Here is a 16,492-nt window from a genome sequence, read left to right as displayed (position 1 = left end):
CTGGGGTAACATGACATGTCAATCAGGACTCGTTGCGATATCAGTTCAATGTTCCTCCAAATGACACGTGTCACATAAATTAATATTATTTTATTATTTATAGGCTATGCATTATTTATAGGAGAGGATAACTCAATCATTCATCCTGCTGGAATACACCATATAGATTCATGCAGTTTATAGGCTACACCTGCACAAATGTTAAGGAATAGAAAAACTCAGTCTGTGGCCAAGTTGCCCGAGTCACACACTGCAGGAGTGTCTGGACAGTCACCATATGTTAGCCTAAATGAATCCAAATTTGATCTTGTAGTTTTTATCATTATAATAGGGGACAAATATCAAGCAAAAATCGCCAGAAAATTATTTGGCAGCAATATAAAAACAAAAAACAAAAAAAAACCAAAAAAAAATGTGTGTGTGTGTGTATGTGCACGATAGTTTGATAACAAATGCTATGTATAATAATTTATGACATTGACCAAATAATGCCTATCTTGTCCGTCATCAGTCATCGCTGCACCTGACCCCACAAATGTAGTCCATGACGGGTTTGGAAGTTTTGGTGACAAATGCCAGCCTATCAGATGCGGGGGCTTTGCCAAACCCTAAAGGTTTAGTGAATTGACGGTCTTGGTCTTGACACAGTGAAAGCCGCGTGCGTCCTGAGAACGTCTTGCGCGTCCTCGTCGTGCTTGCTTGTGTGCCGGTGCCATGGCAACGGAAAACCTCCAGACGGTAGAAGGACACCTGGTTGGGAGGCCTGGAGAAGGAGCGGCTGCGCGGACGGAGAGCAAACTGCGGACCCGCCTCTCTCTCTCTCTCTCTCTCTCTCTCTCTCTCTCTCTCTCTCTCTCTCTCTCTCTCTCTCTCTCTCTCTCTCTCTCTCTCTCTCTCTCTCTCTCTCTCTCTCTCTCTCTCTCTCTCTCTCTCTCTCTCTCTCTCTCAAATACTGGCTCTCTTGTCGGGTGAAGCTGGTCGGAGGCCGTGCTGGTAACTGCTGCACTGTAGTCTATATTCTTTACGTTTACATTTAAATTGTTTAACTGTCCAGAGTGACGGACAGTGAGTGCGACTGTAGGAATAAGATAGCTCCAGTTCCTAGATCCAAACTGGCAAGCAACCAAAAGTAAGGAGTTATCACCATGTTATAGTGTTAGCCTACTACACGTTTGTTAGGTGTAACTCTAACCCTAACTTCCTCAAGTCAACAAAGGTAAGAAAATCCATAGCATTTCATTGTTAACCTTCAGCCTTTAACAAAGATTATAGGCAGTCTGCTAAATACTATATTACAAGGCTCACTGTGTGGATTAGAGTGTCTTGGTTTAATTTAATCAAATCTTATTCTTACACAGTTGCTTAGGCTTTGAGTGAGACAGTGTATCTGATAGCCTATAGGCCTATGTATCTCTCTCTAGATTCGGATACATGGGGCCACTAGGAAAGCTACTAGCCTCCTTCTCCTCAAGGCTGTTATTAAGTAGGTTATCACTGATGATTCATAAATCCAAATGTTTTTTCTCACAAATTAGGCATGTCCCTCAAGAAGAAAAACACTGCAGATGGTGTGATCACCTTCCACACTCCTTTTCCTCTCAGCTTTTTGAAATCTAGGGTAAGGAAGTTACATGCATACTGACAAATCCATATGGACTATTATCCATTAGGAAAAAGTACATAATATTCACATAATACAGTAAGTAGCCTGCAGCCTTTTAAATGAATCACATGGGGTAATTTATGCTCGACTACATTGATACATTTCCCCCCCACATCTCTTTGAATCTTTACTTATTCTGGAAACCACCCTGCTTCAAATTCATATAAATACATTTACTCCTGCCTAGTACAACCAGTCATCAACTGTTACTACTGAGCAGGTCCTATGGAGCAATTGGGGGTTTAATGCCTTGCTCAAGGGCACTACAATGGTTATTAAGTGGGCTTATTAAGGGAAGAGAGTGTTACTCATTCACTTTCCCTGCCAGGATTATTGCATTTACTGTATACATTTACATTAGCCTGTAGCTCTGTTGATTAGGGGCCAGTTTAGGGTAAAATACTTCTTACCCCTCTCACCTCTCTCTCTCATACACACACACACACACACACACACACACACACACACACACACCTACACACACACAACTGTTCTCCCTTTGCAGCAACAGTGAAACTGTGAACTCTTGCCAACTAATAATTTATCACCAGTCTTTTATAGCAAGGAGGCAGTGTGTCTGTACCCTAGCCAACCCGGGTCATTTGGCAGGGGGTACAATGCCTGTCTGCATGCCTGTCTGCCCCCCTCTCTCTCTTCTCTGTCTGTATGCTGTAATATCTGAACGTACAATGCGGAAATCTCAGGGTCTTAGGAAGGATGAATGGAAAGGTTTCAGATTACTTTGATTGACAGATACAGTAGCCGTTCTACCTGCATCACTTAATTGAGGACAACAGAAAATAAAAGGAAACTAGATCAGGTGAAATACAATAGAACAAACCGAGAAGCCAAACCAAGGCAGGAAGCTGCCATCTCTCACATGGCTGCCAAAGTTGCCAAGTCATGACAAAACAAAGTCCATAGCACACCGACATACATGTCCTACATGTGTGTGTGTGTGTGTGTGTGTGTGTGTGTGTGTGTAACGGTGATCAGCAGCTCAGGTTTCCAGGTAGTGACACGACCTCTCACAGCCTGTTGTGCTGGACTCTGCTGCCTTCTGTACACCTGCTACAGGATTGTGTCTGGTCTATCTGTGCACTCTAGCTGGGATTTGAAAAAGAGTTCACAATCTCTATGGAGCTCTGCGATTTGTATTTTTCAGCATTTTCTAATTCTCACATCCGCAGTAACATTCACCATAACAGTGCTGGCATGAAGCAATGCGTAGGTAGAATTCTGTATTTAGATTCCTCATTTGCTGTTACACATCATGTAATTTCAGATCAGCTATGGAGGATTTATAAAAAATGATTTTCTACGCTATATAATACAGCATGTTTTGCTTATTAAGGAAATAGTCAGTTATGGATCATATTAGTGAGTGACCACAGAAAAGAGCTTATTTATGTTTCAGGAGTCCATGGGAAATCTGAAGGATGGTGCATCACGTGCGTCAGAGAGCAGGAGGACCCCGTCTCAGGGAGGTGTGAAGATGAGGAGCAGCAGCGGGGGAGTCAGAGCTGGGAACAGGGCTGAGGCCTGGGCCTCTGGGCCGCCTCAGGGCCCCCAGCTGGACTGGCTCTCTCACACCTCCCTCAGACGGCTGCAGGTACTGCACACAACCACATACTGTACATGCACGCTCAGAGAGGAGATGGATTTTCTCACCGCATGTATACCATTTAGGCAAAGGTGGAGGCTGAAAATCAACAGGCGAGAGCGATTATCCAACCTCTACTGGACACCGAGAATGACTTTCTGAAGGTAACTTGTAGGATGTTGTGTCATTTACTGATTTCTGCAAATTTTTCTTGTGCATTACAACACATTCTTTGTTTTTTTTTGTGTGGTACCATCGTATATTCTGTATTCTCTCTGTAATTTATGTGGCTTTGCAATATATTCTGTCTGGATTCCAGATTATGTGGAGATTGTTCTGTGTTTTACTTTGTGTGGTGTTATCAGTTAAAAAAAATACTAAAAATTGTATTTATGTACCAGATAGAGGACAACGTAGTGTTTTTGTGTCTGATTCCCTTGTTGTGTGATGTTAATTAACGTGTTGTGTCTGTGGTGTAACGACACGTTATGTGTCTGCGTTGAGGAGTTGGAGAGTTTCCTGAGCCAGCGGGATGCAGCAGAGCTGAGGAAGAGGGAGCTGCTGCACAAGCGCTGGACGGAGCGCGTGTGGACGCCCCTCCAGAAGAGGGTGGAGGAGCGGATGTCGAGCTGCTGCTATGAGGAGGCCAAGAGGCGCCGGAGCTTGTACAGTCACTACATCCATCACTGCAATGCCAAGGTAGCGGTCATTGCTATGAGTGGGTTTTGTCTCGATCTGAACTGTGATACTGTTGTTTTAGCTTCATTTTGTATCTTTGTTTGTACTAATTTGGTCATTAGTGCAATAGACACTCACACAAGTTAAAAGAAAGTGAGCTCTGCGTAATTATCTTCCTCTAACCACTGTAACCTCTCTTATCTTCAGGGTTTTGTGTTTCTAGAAAGCTATGATCCACAGGAGTACAATCCTTTCCTCCTCAACAGCCAAAAACCACACTACTTCAAGGTCAGACTTTGTGACTTAAATATTAAATATTTGACTTTACATGATTCAAAATTATTTTGGACATATTTAAATATAGCAATCGTGCCTACTCTGTCACTGGCTATATATTAATTAGCTGCTCCGTCCTTAGCTCAATTCATCTGCCATAAAGGGCCCGCTGTGCCTTCAGTCACGCGAAAGGGTAAAAGAAAAGAGAACAGCCCTTTCTTGTGAAACAGGTATCTGGGTATTTTCCCTTTTTACCATAAGGAACTATGAGACCTATATCTATATATGTACGTTTTACTCTACAGTAAGTTTTAGATAAAATTCCAGCACTGCTGAGGAAAAGCTGGGGAAATAAATCCCCAAACCTGTGCTTCTTAAGTTATAAACTGATTTGTCCTCTGATTTAGGACGCAAACACACAAGGAGACAAGCAGAGCAGCTACTTCAGAGTGATCTACCTCATCTGGTCCCTCTTAGTGACTCTGTGACCCCACAGGCTGACCTGTCCCTACTGGCTTCACCTCATTATCCAGTCTCTGCCTCCAGTGAGCCTCTAGTGGAGGTTGAGACTGAGCTAAGGAAGCCCAACAGGTACAAATGTAGAGTAGCAAGAGAGTTGAATTTTCTGTTTTGAACACATACAGTATATTTGCCATGTGTATAAAGCTACAGGATCATTGATGGCTTATGCGAGTAATAAGTTATGCAGGTGACAATGACTACAATGCAAAAAGTAGAGTTTTACACAATGTATATCTTGTCTTATCCAGGCTCAATACGGTACCATACCACATCACAGCAAGTGCCACACCAGATGGAAGATGCCATCAGACTAGCTGCTGGTCCTTCAGAAGATGACGCTGGCACCTACCAGCAAGTTAACAGCAACTTCACTCCTTGCCTACATGCAAACAATTCCATACTAATTACTGTAACTCTCACCAACTATCCCCTTCTAACTACCTCACAGAGAAAATCCACCACACCACCCGGCTTACATTGGCTGGATGCCAATCAACAAATCTGCCTCTCATCTTCTACCACTTCAAGGTTGTTAGGACAATGATGTAACGGGCAGACGTGCATGAATGATTTAACAACTTTGAAGTGCATGACTCAATAAACCCAGTCTGAGTGGTGGATGTTTGAGGCTGACTTCTGTAAGACATGGTGCTTCTTCAGGCAGTGGATACCTGGAACAGTGTTATAACATAAGACACCTGGAAACTCATATGCTGAAGGAGTATGATAGTCAAACACTCAGCCACAATGCAGAAAAATACTTTTTTTTATGAATTTTATTCATGTCACTTCCAGGATTTAAAGGCATACCTAACATCAGACCTCATGGCTAGACCATAAGGTTAACCTGGGACATTACATTGTACAGTAGTGTGCAATAGTTGAAAGAGACATGTGTGTAGTAGTGTCTGACAGTTCAAATGGGGCTGTATAGTAGTATGCGACAGTTCATTTGGTATATGTACAGTATATGTAACAGGGCATTTGAGGCTTGTATCCATTTTAAGCAAATGAAGACATTATGTTGGACGTATTCCCCCTTTAAGAGGGAAATAATGTATACATATTTGTAAAAATAATAGCAAAATATAAAACTTCTTTACCATTTAGGGGATTTAATTGATTAAAAGCTAAGGCACATTTGTCTAACTGTATTTCTAACTGGTGAACATGAAAGTATTGGCAATTATACTGACATTTTTAACTCACTCGAGCTCATGGCTTGTTGGTGGCAAAACATCTTTGCCTTGTTCTCAAATAAATTACTACTTTTGAAGACCTTTCATCAGCTTGTCATTCTACTTTTTGGCAAGGTCTTCTCTAGTTGAGGCCACTTAAATGGGTCTGGAAGGCTCAGGGCAGAACATGGCAGTCAATGAGAACAGATTCCCTTTTTCATGGCATCACTTGCACTGGGATAAATAGGCACTTTTAAGTAAGTGTGTGTATGTGTGTGAGCGCTTATATTTAAGCAAATGCATTAATTCCCTCATGTTTTAGCTGAAATGTGTTCATTATGTCTAAACTCTGTTCACTGCAGTGAAAACAGGTTTCCTCTTCATTACCATATAACTGGTGTGTGTGTGTGTGCCTGTGGGAGCGTTTGGCAGTGTGTGTTCCTCCACCTCATTTGGTCGGCTCGTAAAGCTGTAGGTCGAGTTTCACCCACACTTCCCCGGTGGGGACTTCATGCAGCAGTAGACGACGGTTCGCAGCACCTTTGCTCTCCATCTCCTTCTTTATGGTCGCCACTGGAACCTCGGTGCGACCCAGGAAATCTGAAGAGCCAGAAACAGGTGATTTAGTGGAACTGCTAAAATGAATATCCTCAAACATCATATCTAAATCTGCTGCACTGCAACCCTTCACCCAGCAGGCAGTGCTCTGGGCCTCTACCCTTCACCTTATGGGTGGTGATCCGACTTTTTGAAAGCTTCAAAAGCAAAGCTCTGGATTTACTGTTCAGTTTTCATTCTGACCTTCACCCATGGTCACAGGCTTTGGGTTGTAAATGAGATTGCGGATACAAGTGGCTGAAGTGTTGCCAGAATTTCTTCGGTTATTTAAAATCCTAGCTGCTGCATTCAGTACCAGCCGGAGGCATCGGAGAGACTTTTGATTTCAGCAGGAAGAAAGAATTTTGTTTGTATGTGTAAACAAAACTGTGTTTGTGTGTGTATCTGTGTGTGTGTGTTTCTGTCTCATCCACTGACCATCTGGTGAGAACTGGTCTTTCTCGAACACGGTGATACACAGCACGTCCTGGTAGAGGTCCTTGATGAAGAACTGGCAGTTGAAGTTCCACTTGGGGTTGAGAGTGTCGCTGATCGGGCGGGAGGTGTAGCACTGAGCCCCCATGGTCAGCTCACAGTACGGGTTACTCTTACCTGGAGGGTAATGATGTACAAGTTATTACTTATGTACGATGTATGCTCTGAAGAAATGTTGTAACACTAAAGAGTGCATTGTGAGTTGATGTAGACAGGCACAGGGCAACATGGGGATCAGGGGAGAGTAGCAGGATTTGTATCCCACCAGAGGGCCTCACCGTTGGGCTTGCAGGCCTTGAGCTCCTGGGCTTCGGTGACGGTTACCAGCAGTCGACCGATACCGCTGGTCTTCAGAGAACGTGCTATGCAAAGACCAAACACAAAGCCATGAGATTTAGGCGGCCCACAACACACTTACAAATTCAACCTGGTGAGAAAAACTGATATTTTCTAATGATTTCCTCCTTCTCATACTATATAATAGGTTGCTAATTTAGACCGTATTCAGTGTAATGTGTATGTGTATCTTTGTCCCACATACACACCCTTGCAAATTTTGCCTGGTGAATAACTTCCTTTGTTATGTGGAATGTGCAGAGAATGTGCAAGCACTGTATAACTGGTTGTAAATTACATTCAGGCTGCATTCACTGTAATTCAAATTTGGGTGTGTATATGTCTGTCCATGTCTGCTTATCTTATGTATGTGTGTGTGTCTCTTTAATGAGTTCACCCTAATCAAACAGCAGAGGGTGTTCACTCTTGCTAACAGAGATCCACTGCTGTATGGAGACAATGTAAGCCATGAATACTGATTAAAAAGTAGGTTCAATTAGTAGAAAAGCGACTTTTTACCTTGGTAAGCTTTCTCTCTCTTTTTCTTCTCCGTCTCTATGAAATGTTCAGATGCTGCTTTGATTCTCTGGACCCACGTTGTCCTGCCAACACAGTAAATGTATAAATACTGTACACAGCATGAATCAAGTTATTGGTAAGGTGTGCGTAAATGTCTGTGTACCTTTCGTTCAAGGTCTCAGTCTTGAGTGTGTAGACGCGGTCGATGTGCGAGACGTGGAACAGTGGCTCGTCGCTGGATGGGTCGGATGGCATTTTCACCAGAACCTCGTTCAGAAACAGCGGCTGGAGATGAAAATGGGGTGATGGATGAATGGATGGGTGGACAGATGGCCAGAGGAAGAAGAAGATAAGGGAGAATGCTTGTAGAACAAAGAAGGATTTAAGCCATCTAGTAAAAAAAGGCAAAAAAGCCACAAAAGAATATTTAAAAAAGAAAAGGAGTTCATATCTGCGCGTAGCCTCTCTGCTCACCGTCTTATACATCTTCAGCTGGATGTTGGTCTTGGGGCTGAACAGCTTGTCTGGTCCTGAGGAGGAGGAGGAGAAGGGCTTGGCGCTGTGTGTGAGGAGGAGGAAATCATTGAAGAGGAAAGCCCACAGCTCCCTGCTGCTTTTGGTTTTGTGCAGCCGGCCGCTGTGGAGCAACTTGCGAGGCCCGAGGCAATTAGTCAGCGAGTTGAAGACCAAGTGCTGAAAGATAGAAGAAGAAAGAAAAGAAGGAATGAGTGAGGAGAAATGAAGGAGAGAGGGAAGGAGAGAGTCAGTAGGTGGATTAGTGAAGTTACTTTTTGTGTTTGGTATCATGTATTGCATACTATTTTGTGGATGTGTGATGGATGTAAAAATGTACATTCATACACATCATGTGTGTGTGTATGTTTACCTCTATAAGCCCCTCACACTGGATGTGGGTCTGAATCCACTCCAGCCTGTCGGAGTTCTCCTTCTCCCTGACCCCCTCGTTGACCTGGGAGCACAGCTCTTCTGCCCGCTCCAGGGCTTCTCTCAGGGGGCCGCGGTCCGCATGGCCGTCCGGGGTGTGCTCCAGGATCTGACCAACAGGAAGACGAAAGGACGGGGAGAGAGAGAGAGGGGGAGGGAGAGAGAGAGAGAGAGAGACAAGGGGGGCGTGTTTTTGAATGAATGGGTAAAGAAACAGTGTAGATGAATAGAGAGTGCTGTGATTATCGAAGAGCGACACTCTCGATGGTATTTGTGCATGTGTATATATATGTGTGTATATGTGTGTGTGTGTGTGTTCACATACATTCTTTATGAGCAGGGGGTAGCGTGTGATCCTCTGCATGGGCTTGAGGAGGAAGCTGGACAGTGGCATTCCTTTACAACGGTAGTTAGTGGCAATCTTCTGCTCATAAGGAGAGAGAGAGAGAGATTCACATTTTATTCAATTTCACAGAAGAAAGACCACATGTGCTCCCATAAATCATTCCATGGTTAGTTCACTTCAATAAAATAGTATTTATCCACTGATGCCTAGGAGCTAGGATTTGCAAAAAACAAAGCTTGATTATGCTTCTCTCATTACACTGCACACCGAATAACGGTGCCAAATCAAGCGATTCTCCAGAATAACTCCCATTTCCCACGATGCAGTACCTTGAGGAAGTCCTTGAAGTCGGGCTGGTTGTGGGTCTTGCTCTGCAGCAGGGCGGCGGCGTTCAGCTGGCAGGAGCAGAAGCGGATGTAGGGCTGCATGTGGGCGAGCTCCGAGGCCAGCAGGTCCCCTATCACCTGCACCGGCATGTTCTCCCCACCCGTCTTCTTACGGACACGCAGGGCCCTGGGACGCACAAGGGTTATGATGATGTAAGACACACACATGCACTACCAGTCAAAAGTTTGGTCACACCACATTTTTCTTTATTTTTACTATTTTCCACATTTTAGAATAATAGTAAAGACATCAAATCCATGAAATAACACAAATGGAATTATGCAGTGACCAAAAAAGTGTCAAACAAATGAAACAATCTCATACTTTAGATTCTTTAAAGCAGCCACCCTTTGCCTTGATGGAAAGGCAAAGGCTTTGGAAAGAAATTCATACATAGGCATCAACTTCACTATTTATATTTGTCTAAGAAACAAATTTCAAGCATTTAAGCATAAGCCTTTAGATCAAAATGGTTTTAAGATAATGAAAAACATTCAATCAGGTGTGTCCAAACTTTTGACTGGTAGTGTATATGCTTTTTGTTACATCTGCATGGGCACGAATTAAGCTGTAAACATGCAAAAACACACACACACGCATGCTGAATAATATAAAGCCAGTGAGTACAGATTATCTTTACTTACGCTCGATATTAACCTTTGTGTAACAATCTATTGTCTCCAGTCTCTAAATAATAGCTCATCTTTATCATTTTTTCTGTGTGTAGTTCCTCCCTTCAGCGATAGGGCGCAGTATGGTGTGATAGTAGCTATAGTAGAGGGTTTGCACACATTCTAAATCAATGTTATTCATAATCAATGGCTCCCCTCTGGTTTACACAATCATTGAATCTCCCCTCTGGTGTTTTTTTTTTTTAATATACAAACCGGTGAAAAATTAACGTTTCATGCAGCATTATGGATTAAAAGTGTTAATCAGAATAATCAAGGTGGTGTGTGGTGCTTACTTGAGTAGTTTGGTGTTACACATGATCAGCTCCCTCCAGTTAACAAAGATCACTCCCATCTCAGCTTCTGTTAGACGGCCCGACTCCGACATGGGCTTGTGGAAGACCTGAGAGACACACATGCACACACACAGAGAGAGAGAGAAAGAGATACGCATTATAAACAATGTCAGTGCTTTAAATCCAACAGAAAGGTTGAGGATTTTTGAATATGTGTGTGTGTGTGTGTACTGCAGAGTTTACCTCCAGCACCAGTTCCAGGTCCTCCAGGTAGGTCTCCTCAGTCTGGATGAGCTCATGGATGTAACCCTGCCTCTTCCTCTCCTGGGGCGTCATGGTGTCCAACGTCATCAGGTCAGCACACCCTAAAGCACACACATGCACACAAACACACACACATGCACACACAAGCGCATGTGCATTGCAAGGACACGCACAAACACTTAAGAGAAAATACGCAAAGCTACCGCATATGCATGAATAATTGCAAGGTCAAGGTCTTATCAAAAGCAATTCACACATCACCATCTTAAAATCTCTTTATTATCAGTTCTGTGATATTTTATATACATTTAATGCACAGACAAGAGTGAGGCACGTTGTATTTGCAGTACATGAACCTAGGGAACATACCAAGCAATGCTACCGCTAACAATACTGCTACCAAGAACACTGAATTAAAGAGAAGTGAAGCACCTTTCATGGTGGAGTGCTCACTCCAAATGATTGCATAGGTGTGGATGAGTAAACTAGCCAATGCCTTAAGAGAAAGTATAGTGGAAGACTTGTTCGTGTCTTTTTGAGGTTCAAACTTGACGAAACTTGGAAGCGAGTTTCAGCAGGTGTTGTTGTGTCATATCTCCGAATCTACCTTTAAAACACTGGTATGCTAATAATTGCTTTTTTTTTTTTTTTTTGCTGGTGATATTACAGTTCAATACTGAACGAGTTTCAACGTTGCAAACAGTCCTATATGGAAGTGTGCATAAGAATTGAATAATAAAATCACAATCATTGTAATCCAAGCAATGCAATTAGCAAGCAGCGAGGTTATTTGTGATTAAGCAACACAGAATGAATCATCAACTGAAATCTTTACATTGGTCCATTTTAGCAAGGTTTAATGTTGTTAGTGCAAGAATGAGCGACCCTGTTAAAAACGTCTACATCACGTTGACTCATAGCCTTGATTTAGAAAACTAAATGACTTCATTAGTCAGGATGCCATTTTACATAATAATATTTTAATTATACTGTAACCAAACTGTTATGATCCATATTTTCATTTGTCTATAACAAAACTACACATTCCATGCCTTTGACAATGTACCAGAGGGGCAAAAGCTTCTAAGACTCATATCCTGTCTAGCTGCCTCTGCCTCACTCCCCTTGGTTAATTAGTTGGTTAGAGAAAACATCAGGGGGAAACAGGAGAGGAGAGGAGAGAGCGAGGGGGAGAAATAAATGCATTATAGAGAAAAGACAGAAGAAGAGAAATATAAAAGAGGAAAGGCAAAAAAACAAAAAAACGAAGCAAAACAAAAGGAAAAGGGATAAAAAAATTTAAAAAAAAACAGAGGAGCACAGAACACCACAGTCCTAAACGAGAGTGAGGCGGAAAGCGCAGAGCTGGGCTGTTCTTGCTGGCAGCTGGGCTTCCTGATGCGACAGGGCATTCTGAGCTCTGATTGGCTCAGGGAGAAGGGTGAGGAAGAGGAGGAGGAGGAGGAGGAGGAGGAGGAGGAGGAGGAAGAGGAGTAAGGAAAGCCAGCATTACTGTCCTACAGAGGAAACAAAAAAAAAGAGAGATGTAGTGGAGGAGAGGGAGGGGGAGGCGAGTGAGATGGAGGAGAGGTGGATGGAGAGAAGGAGAGACAGCAGACATTAATATAGTTTTAATATTAATGCTGGACTCTTACAAGGCTTACATGCAGGTGCATTAATAATGTATTTCTGCAAATGTAAATGTTGTTAATTATCATTTCAGCTGGAGCATGATTGTAATTCTTGCAATTTTTTCCCGCGGTGAGGTGCAGACCTTGTGTGCAGCGGGGGTGTGTGTGTGTAAAAGTCGGAACACGTTAATCAGAATTACAGTTTCATCGTGTTTGTGTGTGCAGCTCTAATGAGTTCATCCTAATTAAACGTACAGCGTGTTCACCCTTGTTAACAAAGATACACTGCTGTGTGGAGACCAGACAACACAAGCCATGAATACTGATTAAAAACACGCACGCACACACACGCACGCACACACACACACACAAAGAGAATGGGCCCTGGGTTGTTTTCAGGCCAAATGTGTGTGTGTAAACTGTGAATATATGAGCAGAGTCACACCCACCCAAACCAAATCAGGTTATGACCAAAGCCAAAGGTGAACTGTTCAGTGTACTGTACATCATTATACATAATAGACAAGTGAATAGTTCTCCATTTTGAAGCCCTCCTCCAGTGACCTCATTATCCTATCATCCCATTTGAATTTATAAGCTCTGCCTGAACATTTCTTATCCTCAAAAAGTGAACTAAGATTATCTCCACCTGTCACATTCCCAGTCAGAATGAAGCTCAGATATGCAGAAAGGGAATCAGCGTTGGGATGAATGGATGTGCCCGTTTCAATCGAAAGGAATCGGTTGTTGTTCTCATTTTGCTCCGTGACCAGATGATTTTCTGGCAAGGCTTGTTTGAAAAAATTTCAAATTGTTGGTGCAGTCAATGCAGCGAGACTTTAAAGGCCCGATCCAAATGCTATCAGGCAGACAGGCTTGGTTGAATTAGAGGAAATTTAACCGCTCAATTATTTCACAGTTAGGCCTCTTAATTCAAGCACTGACTGCTCGGTATCATAGTTAAAGCCCACTGAAGGCTGAATACTACAGTATGTTTATACTGCAGACACCATTCAACTTAATATATATATATCAAACCATATATATATATCAAAGTATATTAGGGATTGAGCCTTTAAAGTGTGTTCGTGTTCACCAGTGATCCCCCAGTGATTGACAGAAACCGACTCTTGTCTACTTACCGTTTTTCTCACCATGCTCTGGCATGGATGAGGAATCTACTGTACCTGGAGTGAGCCAAGTCAACCAATCAGATTATTCAGTGACAAGACAGAAGCGTCCTTCTACAACTGATATAATGGGTTTCAAGTTATGTCTGCAACTGAATTTCTCTGCTTATAGCACTCCCAATTACAGTATATGTGTGGGTGAATTATTGATTTCACCAGTCAACGGGTGTGACAGAAAATATCATCCCTCTTTGAAAAAGTCTGACAGTAGCGCAGAAATAGAAAAACGCCTGAGGTTCACTCACATTGCTGGCTGGGGTCTGATTCGGTGGTCATCTTGACGTAATTGGTGGGCAGCAGGCCGGTGACCCCATTGGTCTCTCCTTTCCACCAATCAGGGTTGGTCTTGTCCAGGATGCTGATCAGCTGACCCTTGGAGAAGCTCAACTCATCCTGATTGGCAGCTGTATAGTCGTACATCGCGATGACTTGGCACACTGTGGGATCAGGGGCAGGTGTGTAATGAGGAGGTGAGTGGGAGAAATTGACATGGAGCATCTGACAGTTATGTAGTATCTGCCAATCATTAGGATGGTTCGGCGTACTGAATCTAAAATGGTCATCAGTTTGCTGAAAATGCCAGGATTTTATACAGTTTTATGGGATACTAACTGGACATTATTACAGTAAAACTACCAACAATGCTGTGCAATGGTAACATTTTCCAAACATAGAAAAGTACACCAGGACACTAGACACATCAGCAATTGGGTGTCAGTATGCTTCATCATGGTTCGCAAGGACAGTAGTTCTGTTAGGATTGTGTGTCTACTAATATCTGTTCACTCCCTCCATGATAGGTTAATCAATCACTCATTGCTACATGGAATTACATCATTTTATTAGTATCTTGGCATTTTAAGCATACTCGTTTCTGAGATTGCTTTGTGTAAACAGCAACTTTCTAAATCAGTGCACTGAAAAAGCCTGTTCATCAGCGGTTCTTGGCAAGGTTGTCAGATAAATCATGGCCTTGTCTTCTTAGTTAGAAATTGTGAATTCTCACTTTGCAATTTACTACAGTACAAAAAAAAAAATGTGGAAACTGAAAATAGACTAACTCTGTGCAACGATTGCTCATGCTCTTTGATTACAAATAAGAACGATGCTTGTGCTTCTACCAACAAGAGACACAAGAGAGTACTTTTATAAGCACACTCCACAACAAAACAATAAAAAAAGAAGCTGAAAGAAAAGACGTCCTGGTCAAAGTGCGGCAGCGTCACCTGGCAGAGGAGCGGGAGTGGACTTGCCGCTGGAAGGACCGAGCAGTTTGACGTGGGAGGAATGGAACCAGCCTCTCTGACGCTTCTTACCCCGAGCCTGGAGGGAAAGAGCCGGTAAAGCTAAATCTTTCACTAGACTGATTAAATTCTGCATTCTGGATTGAAAGATGAGCTGATGATTAGAGTGCTAATGCATTCATGGTCGAATCGAATACGGTACTCGTCCTTTGGGCAGAACGCTGAACCTCTAGAGTCTCAGCATTACAAGCAAAAATTGAATTGAAAAGTGCTTTACTGGGAATTTATATTCAGCACCTTCAGAAAGATTTCAACCCCCCCCCTTTTCTGCATTTTGTGGTGTTACAGCCTCGACTGTAAATGGATTATATTAGGATTTTGTTTTCTCACTAATCCTCACACAAATACCCAATATGTCAAGGTGGATTTTACATTTATTTTTAATTTATTTAATAAAAAAAACAAAAAAGCTGAAATGTTTTGAGTCAATAAGAATTTAACCCATTCACAGAGACACTCCAAATTGAGTGAAGGAACATCCAAATTGTTTGAGATGTCCTTGAGATGTCTCTACAACTTGGTTTGATCTTGGTCTGGTCGTCTGACCAAACTGAGCAACCAGGCAAGAAGGAACTTGGTCAGGGAGAAAACCCAATTACCACTCAGAGCAACAGAGCTCCTCAGCTGTGACAAGAGATCTTGCCGGAAGAACAACAGTCAGTGCAGCGCTTCCAAAATCTGGGCTGTATGTCAGAGTGGCCAGAAAGAAGCCACTGCTGAAAAACAGGCACATGACAGCAGGCCTGGAGTTTGCAAAAAGGCTCTGAAAAAGACTCTGAAAGCATGAGGCAAAAGATTCTGTGTTCTGATGAAACAAAAATTGAACTCTTCAGCCAGGATGCAAAGCCCTATGTCTGGCGGAAACTGGGAACAGCTCATCGTCCATCTAACAGCAACCCTACCACTAACTATGGTACAATGACTAGACCAAATACAGGCACATTCTTAAGGAGAACCTGCTTCAGAGTGCCAAAAACCTTAGACTGGGGTGACGATTTATGTTCCAACATGACCCTACACACAGAGACAAATAAATACTGAAAACAAGAATGTGAAAGTCCCTGAGTGGCCAAGTCAAAGCCCAGACTTGCATCCAACTGAAAAATCTGTGGAATGACTTGAAGACAGCTGTTCAGACACTCCCCATTCATCTTGCAAGTCATGGGAGAAAATCCCAAGATCCAGATGTGCCAAGGCCATACAGACATGTCCAACTAGACCCAAAGCTGAAATGGCTGCCAAAGCCAAGACTCAGAGGGTTGTACACTTATTTAAATAAGATACTATTTCTGCGTTTCATTTTCAACGAATTTGCAAAATTTCTAAAAACATGTTTTCCCTTTGTCATGGGATATTTTGAGTAGGTTGTTGACAATAAATCCCAATATTATCCATTTTGTCTGCAACACCACAAAACCCCCCAAAAAGTTGAGGGCTGAAAAACTTGAAAGCATTGCACAATTGTACAAAACGGCTAATTCCATCCTAATGCAACAACGTTAATTTCCATTTTGACTGTCTTGTCTAAACTATCGACCACTTGGCTGCTGAGTTGACTCGGCTGTCTTATTACTGCGTCTACCCATCCAGC

The 16,492-nt window shown here is 42.6% G+C and overlaps 2 protein-coding genes across 3 annotated transcripts in view; one reads left to right on the top strand and one right to left on the bottom strand.

The window, feature by feature from the left end:
• Positions 1–3,086: 3,086 nt before the first annotated feature.
• Positions 3,087–5,094, top strand: fam228a (family with sequence similarity 228 member A). Its single transcript, XM_071919030.2, has 7 exons — positions 3,087–3,275; positions 3,359–3,430; positions 3,771–3,965; positions 4,152–4,232; positions 4,363–4,450; positions 4,628–4,811; positions 4,991–5,094. The coding sequence occupies exons 1-7, from the start codon at positions 3,087–3,089 to the stop codon at positions 5,076–5,078; spliced, it is 897 nt and encodes a 298-aa protein (XP_071775131.2). The 3' UTR covers positions 5,079–5,094.
• Positions 5,095–5,500: 406 nt separating this feature from the next.
• Positions 5,501–16,492, bottom strand: part of LOC139927053 (intersectin-2-like) — a 37,383-nt gene continuing 26,391 nt past the window's right edge. For both annotated transcript variants that reach the window (XM_078289801.1, XM_078289802.1), the window contains exons 26-38: positions 14,824–14,920; positions 13,843–14,034; positions 10,756–10,877; positions 10,513–10,619; positions 9,488–9,671; positions 9,138–9,236; positions 8,754–8,921; positions 8,342–8,560; positions 8,031–8,152; positions 7,868–7,950; positions 7,291–7,374; positions 6,956–7,129; positions 5,501–6,520 (exon numbers count right to left, since the gene is read on the bottom strand). In XM_078289801.1, coding sequence (XP_078145927.1) covers positions 6,369–6,520; positions 6,956–7,129; positions 7,291–7,374; positions 7,868–7,950; positions 8,031–8,152; positions 8,342–8,560; positions 8,754–8,921; positions 9,138–9,236; positions 9,488–9,671; positions 10,513–10,619; positions 10,756–10,877; positions 13,843–14,034; positions 14,824–14,920 — 1,803 coding nt within the window. In that variant the 3' untranslated portion in view covers positions 5,501–6,368. The remainder of the gene's footprint in view (positions 6,521–6,955; positions 7,130–7,290; positions 7,375–7,867; positions 7,951–8,030; positions 8,153–8,341; positions 8,561–8,753; positions 8,922–9,137; positions 9,237–9,487; positions 9,672–10,512; positions 10,620–10,755; positions 10,878–13,842; positions 14,035–14,823; positions 14,921–16,492) is intronic.

This window comes from Centroberyx gerrardi, chromosome 18, assembly GCF_048128805.1.
Source record: "Centroberyx gerrardi isolate f3 chromosome 18, fCenGer3.hap1.cur.20231027, whole genome shotgun sequence".
Classification (NCBI taxonomy): domain Eukaryota; kingdom Metazoa; phylum Chordata; class Actinopteri; order Beryciformes; family Berycidae; genus Centroberyx; species Centroberyx gerrardi.
This window is presented reverse-complemented; position numbering and strand designations above follow the sequence as displayed.